At 44.5% G+C, this 7,081-nt stretch overlaps 1 protein-coding gene across 2 annotated transcripts; it reads left to right on the top strand.

Annotated features, from left to right (window-relative positions):
* The first annotated feature begins 356 nt into the window (after positions 1-356).
* LOC119323582 lies at positions 357-6,720 on the top strand. 2 transcript variants are annotated; one of them, XM_037597279.1, is made up of 7 exons: positions 364-1,183; positions 1,983-2,038; positions 3,038-3,147; positions 3,298-3,457; positions 3,542-3,634; positions 4,214-4,342; positions 6,042-6,720. In XM_037597279.1, the coding sequence occupies exons 1-7, from the start codon at positions 448-450 to the stop codon at positions 6,057-6,059; spliced, it is 1,302 nt and encodes a 433-aa protein (XP_037453176.1). In that variant the 5' UTR covers positions 364-447; the 3' UTR covers positions 6,060-6,720. The 2 variants fall into 2 exon arrangements, with proteins under 2 accessions (XP_037453183.1, XP_037453176.1); XM_037597286.1 differs by lacking the exons at positions 4,214-4,342; positions 6,042-6,720 and having other exon boundaries at positions 357-1,183; positions 3,303-3,457; positions 3,542-3,630.
* The last annotated feature ends 361 nt before the right edge of the window (positions 6,721-7,081 follow it).

Here is a 7,081-nt window from a genome sequence, read left to right as displayed (position 1 = left end):
TGACATAGCAAAGACAGAGATAGCTTGGGCTACTGCTTTTAACAGAATTTCTTTACCTTCTGTTGACAATTGTTTCTCCATCCATCCAATTAGCCTCTGTTTAATTCTCTCATAGAAGTGTTTAAAACAGTCACTTCTGTCTGCACCCACCATTGCAGGGAGTCCGAGATACTTGTTAGATAGTGCCTCAGTGCGTTTATACCGTGTTAAAAAATTGAATTCCATTATTTTTATAGTCAATCCAGGCCTTGCCATGTTGAGCCGACCCACAGGGTCAGGTTTGCCTAAATTGTCCGGTCGCCTGGTCCGAACATTTGAGGTTTGAGCTCAATTTGATGATTCGCGTTTTGAGTTGCCTCCCTACAGCTGCGGGTTCGGGTAATCATCTCCATCCAACCGCAGACGCCCTCCAAACCCCTCATCTAACACAGCCTGAATCCTGATGCGATGGCCTTAGCCACCGCCGCCGCCCCGCCGGCGATAACAGCGGCCACCTCGACGTCGTTCCCGTCTCTCCTCCAACACCACTCACCCGGCAGCCGCCGAACGGTCACAGCCCTGGCCTTCGCGCGGCGCTTCCGCAGCAAAAACCCTAGCCCCTTCCGCTCCGGCAGCAAGGCCGCCGCCCCGGCCCCGGCCCTCGCCCCCGCCCCCGAAGACGACTTCGGCGGCCTCGAGGGGGAGCTCTGGCGCCTCCGCCGCCGCGCGGAGCTGCGCTTCCAGCGCCTCGCCGCGGAGGCCGACGAGGCCTACAGCGACCTCCGCTCCTGCGTCCGCGTCGTCGGCGGGGACCGCTTGGTCCTGACCTTCCGCCGCTCGTCGCTGCGCTTCGCCGCATTCGCCCTTCTCTGGTCCCTCGCTCTCTCCGCCGCAGCCTGGGCGTCGCTGGGGCTGGCCTTGCGGGCTTGGCGCCAGCTATGGGGGCGGGGCTGGTGGGAACGACCGGAAGGCGCAGCTGTGGTAACGAAGAGGGACCGGAGCATGGGTGGGAAGGAGGTGGTGGTGGCTGTATCGTCTCCTGTGCTGCCTCCGGTCAGCCACGTCAAGGAGCCCGCAAGGAAGGTCAAGAGGAAGGAACCACAGGGAAGGCTCCCGGAGTGGTGGCCTGAGATAGAAGCCGAGTTGGTGGAACTGGGCCAAGAAGCGGAGAAGTGGGCGATATTGGCCAATAGATTGGTCCGAGGTGAATGCCTGTATATATCTGAAACTATCTTGTTCTGTTTCTAGTTCAAACATATGAAGTCAATAGGAATGTTGCATGTAATCAGATTGCATATAGAATAAGCATATCAATCAGAAAGTAGGATAATATGAACTTTCTAGGTTCATTTATTCTTGTCCGAACTCAGAAATAGTAGAAGTGTATTATCATTTTGAATGCCTGACAAACAATAGTAGAACTGTGCTAGTAGACTGTTTTATTTGTTCTGAGCATTTCTTTCACTAATAGGCAAAACCAACTTTTGTTTTTGAGTCTAGATAGATGCAGATTTTTTTCTACTATCACTGCCATGTGTGAGATTTGTCTGAATTTTGGTTTGACCCAGTAGCATAGTATCCCAAAAAGAGGAGTAACATCCTTTACAAATTAAACCCAAACATTTGAATGGTGTCTGGCCTCAGTCTTAGTTTCTTGATATTGATTAGCACATGTAACTTGTATGTCTTCATTGTGGTAGTCCAAACTCCAAATACGGATCCTTGAGGTCTAGGTTGCTCATGGAAGATCAAATTACCTCTTATTATTGTTGCCACTTTCCTTCACATAACAGGAGGTGATGCAAAGTACTCCCTCCGTCCCAAAATTCTTGTCTTGAATTCGTCTACATACGGATGTATCTATTCACAGGGAGTACTAGATAACTAATAGTCTAATGGTGTTACCCTTTTTCATTGGCAGGTAATGTAGGCCATCTTATCATACTCGTGAGAACTTCCATGCTGCTTCATTTATCAAAACCTTAAATCTTTCCATGTTTCAGCAATCGTTGACAATAGGGTTGCAGGGAGGGATTACAGATACGATGATGCAGTTCAAGTTAGTCTTTGTACCTTTAACATCATGATTTATTTTTGCAAATTTGTATCACCTCCTTTCCTTGAATTTGAGAATTGCTGGCATGCTCTTCTTGCTCTGTAGCCTTCTGTAGCAGGCAGTTATGATTTTTTTTTTCATGGAAGTAGGTCGACATTCAGAGAGATAGCGCAAATTCGCAATCTGATAGAACGACATGGTCCTGTAGATTACGTTCTTACTGTTTAATACTGCAATATCCCTATGGATTTAACCATTCCTATTGGATTGTTTTGTTAACATCTACCTCTTGCTAGATCTTGGTCTCTGTTTGGCCGAGCTCAGGCTTCAAAATTTGAGCTCTGAAAAGCTAGCTATGGAACAATCTAGTTTTACTGTTTTGGTAGAAGTAAGGAGACGTGCAGCTGGCCAGAGGTTGCTTGTTCTAGCTTATAAATAATGCACATTAAGCTTTTCTGGCTCTGGCTTAAGCATTGGTGGAACTTGGAGAGTTGTACTCACCGGCTCCAGCTTGTTCCCAGAAGCTAGAAGCCAGGAGCTGCAGCCTGGCATATAGTCACATAATTGTATAAAATAATATTTTCTTGGGGCACCTTACACATAGAATTGTAATTCTGATATTTTATTCCCCAATGTAATTTTGATTTTGAAGCCAGGATCATTAACTGTGAACTAAAAGCAATCTGTATGCGACTGGAGTAATATTGATTACAAATTCATCACAAGCCTGCTTCCTTGTATGGGTTTAGGACTTGACGGCACGTGTGTTGGTCACCACATTTATTTGTTTACATAAATTAGCCTAATTATTCTAGTAATGTCCTTTATAGGCATGATTCTTAGATATCTTATTGGAAATATCATTATGTAATGATTTAAGATTTACTTTGTGTTGAATAAATCTCCCAATCTTCGGAGCACCAGAAATATTGTTGGAATATTTACAGTTTGTCAAACATGCCATCTTGCTGTTCCTTAATTATTCCTTGTTTTTTAATGCAGCTAAGGCAGTTATGCAAGATATCAGGAGTAAAGGTCTCATTTGACACAGAAAATGCACGCGATTCTTTCTATAGGGCAACAACAGGCTTTGTTCTGGACGATTGCAGCAGGTGTGTTCTGTTGCAGGACAACATTTTTTGTGTATTTCACGTCACATTCAGCTCTTCATGGCAACTATCTACTGTAAAAAACTGTTGTAATTATTTTAATTTTATTGCTTATTTGATACGCATGTTCCTGATATTTTATTCTTACTAAAGAACAGCAGAAGACATGGGGACAGCACAAATCAATGGAGAGAATCCAAGAGATTTTCTTGCTGGTCTTTCTATGAATATTGGGTTGGACAAGTTCCGTGCTGCCACACTTGTTTGTGCATCAGTTGCTGCTCGCACTCGTGCGTGTTTCTTGCAATGCTGGGTATGTATATTTTTAGGATTTTAGACTTGTTTATGATCTTGCATATGTATCGATCATGTTGATTCTATATGTCATTGTCCGCAGGCTCTAGAGATTCAGGGAAAACGAGCGGAGGCATTAGATGAGCTTGTAAAGATCTGTAGAATTCATCGTGTATTCCCCCCAGAAGAAAATTCTGTATGTATTTTGTTTTTGAGCTTGGCAATTTCTTTCTCAGTGTTACTGTTTTCTTTTGTGATCCATTTTCATCCTTTAGTTTCTCAAGAGTTGCAAACTTGTGATTCCCTTGTCCAACAGTGTGTTGTGCAAGTGCATACGGCCATATGTTGTCCTATATGATTTATTTACGTTTTCACAGCGTGTGAATCCAAGGGAGACAACTGTATAAAACTCTTAGACCAAGTTAAACTTTTGAGCTGAGGGAAGAAAGATGAGTTGGGTTGCTATGGTTTTCCATGGTTTATCCCACTTGGGGGCTGGCTGTAGTGTGAATACTAGGTGATTGCATGTCTGTAGCAACGAAGACTAGGTTTCATGTACTAGTTACATAATACTGTGGCATGCTGCTATTTCCATCGGTAATATTTGGCTTAGACTACCTGAGTTGTCTCACTATATGGCTATGCATGCAAATAACTTAAACTTAAAAAACCTAGGGGATATTCTTTGGGCATTGTTCAATGTTATTGCGTATATATCCTCCTATTGGTGAGAAAAAACATGATCTTGCAAGCTCTTTTTTTTTGTCTCTTGCAGGCAGAAATGGAAATGGTCGCTGGTGGACTTAAAAAGAATTTGGAAGTTGCAGAGAGGGTTCACCTTCTCTCTCTATACAGGAGCGCATGTACTACTGGTGTCAAAACCGCTGCAGAAGCTCTTGGCCTGGTAAGTAGTTGCCAATGCCCTGTGATCTACTCCCTCCGTGCCACAATATAGGACGGTTTTACAAGTTAACAGAGCTTGCAAAAGCATATTATATTGTGGGACGGAGGGAGTACTTTGCAACATTAAAATGTGTATGTTGTGTTGTTGTTCGTGGAAATTGCACACCTAAATGCTAAGTCGGTTTATCTTAGTCTGTTTTAAGGAAACCAGAGTTCCCAGGATGTGCGAGATTATTCCAATGAAAATGACATCCTAGAAATGTGAGCACAGAACCCAGTTTTCCTTCACAACAATATAAGAGACATGCTCCTCAATTTTAACTTAGTATGGTATACTTCTAGGATTCGTGTATGGACCTGTGTATGTATGTGAACAAGGTCTCCGCATCAAACATCTTTAGATGATTTTTTTGGAAACTAACATCTTTAGATGAATTGAACCAGAACAAAATTACTGGATATGATTCTGAAGGCTTTGGCTTTCTGGAAGCACTTAACCTTTTCCACTTCTTTTTTAGGAAAACGCAAAACATTTTGCGTTTCATTGCATTGAACAGGAAGAGAACAACAGTACAGGTACAACCTCCCAGGAGGAGGGACACACACATACACACCACTGTCCTCACCAAACGAGCAGGTGAGGTGCCACCAACTACAGACCGCAACGACGAAAGGTCTTGCCTTGTCCAGCCTCCTATCATGAATGCCGAGGTAGCTAGACTTAGGGCCTCAAGACCGCGTCACAGCCATTGCCAGGCGCCTCCGAAGAAGACCACATCTCTAGTGCTGTCCGGGCCAACGTACCTTCCACCCGTGTGTGCCTAGGAGCCGGCAGGTGGATGGCAGGACCCAGCCAGAACTAGTGAAGCAATCTTCTTGGACATGCCGGCGCCGGCGTACATAGCGCCCCGGACGCCCATGCTCTCTATGCTGCAGCATCGCATTGCCAGCAGGCCTCGCCGGAAACACGGGGGAGGCCACCATCTCCAGCTGCCGCATAACCTTTTCCACTTTTGAGTCATCCTAAAAGTAAATAGTAAAAGATGAGCACATTTACACTAAAGAAAGGACTTACATTTTCTTCCAAACCCTGGCCGCCACCCAAGGTCTCGTCGGTCATCCTCTCTCTCTCGTACGGCAGCCTCGTTAGCGGCCAGAGGAGTGGTGACCCGTCCCTTCCGTTTTTCTTGGTTCTAGTAGGTCCATGTTCCCCTTAAGTTTTGGTTCCCTCGTGGCATCTGCGAGGAGGTGATGGCGCTGGCGCATTGGAATAAGGTTTCTCCAGTGTCCCTCTACCAGTCTACCTCGACGACGTCCGATCCGGCGTCAGCAAAAGGTCTGTGAGGGTATGGTGAGGGCGTTTCTTACTGCTGGTTCAGTGAAAAATATCAGCTCCAGCTGGCGGTGTAAAGTCAAAGGAAGAAGACGACCTATATGGTTTTTGATGTAGTTTTAACTTTTTCTGGTCATTTTGTCTTCTTGTTTTTCCATTGTAGTACTAAGTACTGTTTGCCTTGATACTTATCAGATATAAGATGCCCTTTGGGTGTCTTAACTAAAAAAGAAAGTGTAGGAGGAAATTTTCTATGGAAATTTTCGATGGTTGATAGGAATGGCAACCTTGTTAAGCTTTAGCCAGAATGGCATTCTTAGATTGAGATACTTCGGTTTTCTAATGGTATTATCTTCGTGCCTTGCAGAGCTCACTGGATCAATGAGAACACGTGCAGTAGAAGGGTCCATCATTTTTGTAGTTCCAGCTTGGCATTGTCATGCCTCAGTAACGGCTGAGATATTCACAATTGAAAGCCTTTGGCATCCTCGGTTTTCTGAAGTTGCAGAATATGAGCGGTATTTAATTCGAGGAATTAACATGATGCCTAATACGTCATAAATTTTCCTAGCAGCACAAAAGGTCTAAAGCATTCCAAACAAGGCGGTATAAGGCACAGTACATATGAACACCGTACCTTGTGCATAGTTCGGCCAACGCATCCAAAGCAGGTTCTCTTGTAAGACATACATACAGTTTTGCTGGTGTCGGTGAACAATGGCAGCAGTGTAGAGCAGGACAGCGTAGTGGAGGTAGACAGTTCAGGATGCATGGTCCGAAAAACCTTTTTGCCATCATTTGTGTCTGAAGGCTTGAAGATCAGCGCTTCTCTTCTACTCGTTGCATTTCTGAGGAGAGTCGGCTATGGTTTGGATGGCCAAGTACTCCTACTGTTTATGGGTCTGATCGTCTGAGAATGGATGGAGCAAGAGAACTAGTGAAACGATGTGAGAGCTGTTGTGGAGGTAGGCAATGCCGCAACCCGCAAGTGGTCATGTAGTTGTGCTCTCTAAAAAAAAAAATCTTATTACCATGTTTTTATGATTGAAGTGGAAGGACAAAATCTCATTGCTAGGTTCTCGTGATTGCAAGGGATAAGGATACAGAACAGAAGCATATATCCTTTCTTCCAATCTTATCAATAGTCAAAGGCACTCGAAAACACATTAGACCCTACATATATCTTATCAATAGTCAAAGGCACTCTCAAAAAACGCATTAAATCCTACATATATATATGGACGGCGGAAGTAAAGTAAATCGCTTATTTGTCCATGAACTAACAAATCCGGTGGATTATGGGACCCACAATTGGTAAGTCGCCTGATATCTTTGTGTAAGTCAATTTTTCGGATCGGCCTCCTTGAGCTATTCCTCCTGCAGTGTCCTGCTCCGCTCGCTGCCCCG

Source organism: Triticum dicoccoides, chromosome 1B (assembly GCF_002162155.2).
Source record: "Triticum dicoccoides isolate Atlit2015 ecotype Zavitan chromosome 1B, WEW_v2.0, whole genome shotgun sequence".
NCBI classification, from domain to species: domain Eukaryota; kingdom Viridiplantae; phylum Streptophyta; class Magnoliopsida; order Poales; family Poaceae; genus Triticum; species Triticum dicoccoides.
Note: the sequence above shows the minus strand (reverse complement) of the source record. Positions and strands in the feature narration are given on the sequence as shown.

What these genes read in the sequence shown, in the direction of transcription:
- LOC119323582 (XM_037597279.1), top strand. Translation starts at nt 448, where the DNA reads ATGGCCTTAGCCACCGCCGCCGCCCCGCCGGCGATAACAGCGGCCACC. An exon ending in CGTGTTTCTTGCAATGCTGG is followed by an intron (nt 3,458 to 3,541) that starts GTATGTATATTT and finishes CATTGTCCGCAG; the next exon opens with GCTCTAGAGATTCAGGGAAA. An exon ending in TCCCCCCAGAAGAAAATTCT is followed by an intron (nt 3,635 to 4,213) that starts GTATGTATTTTG and finishes TGTCTCTTGCAG; the next exon opens with GCAGAAATGGAAATGGTCGC.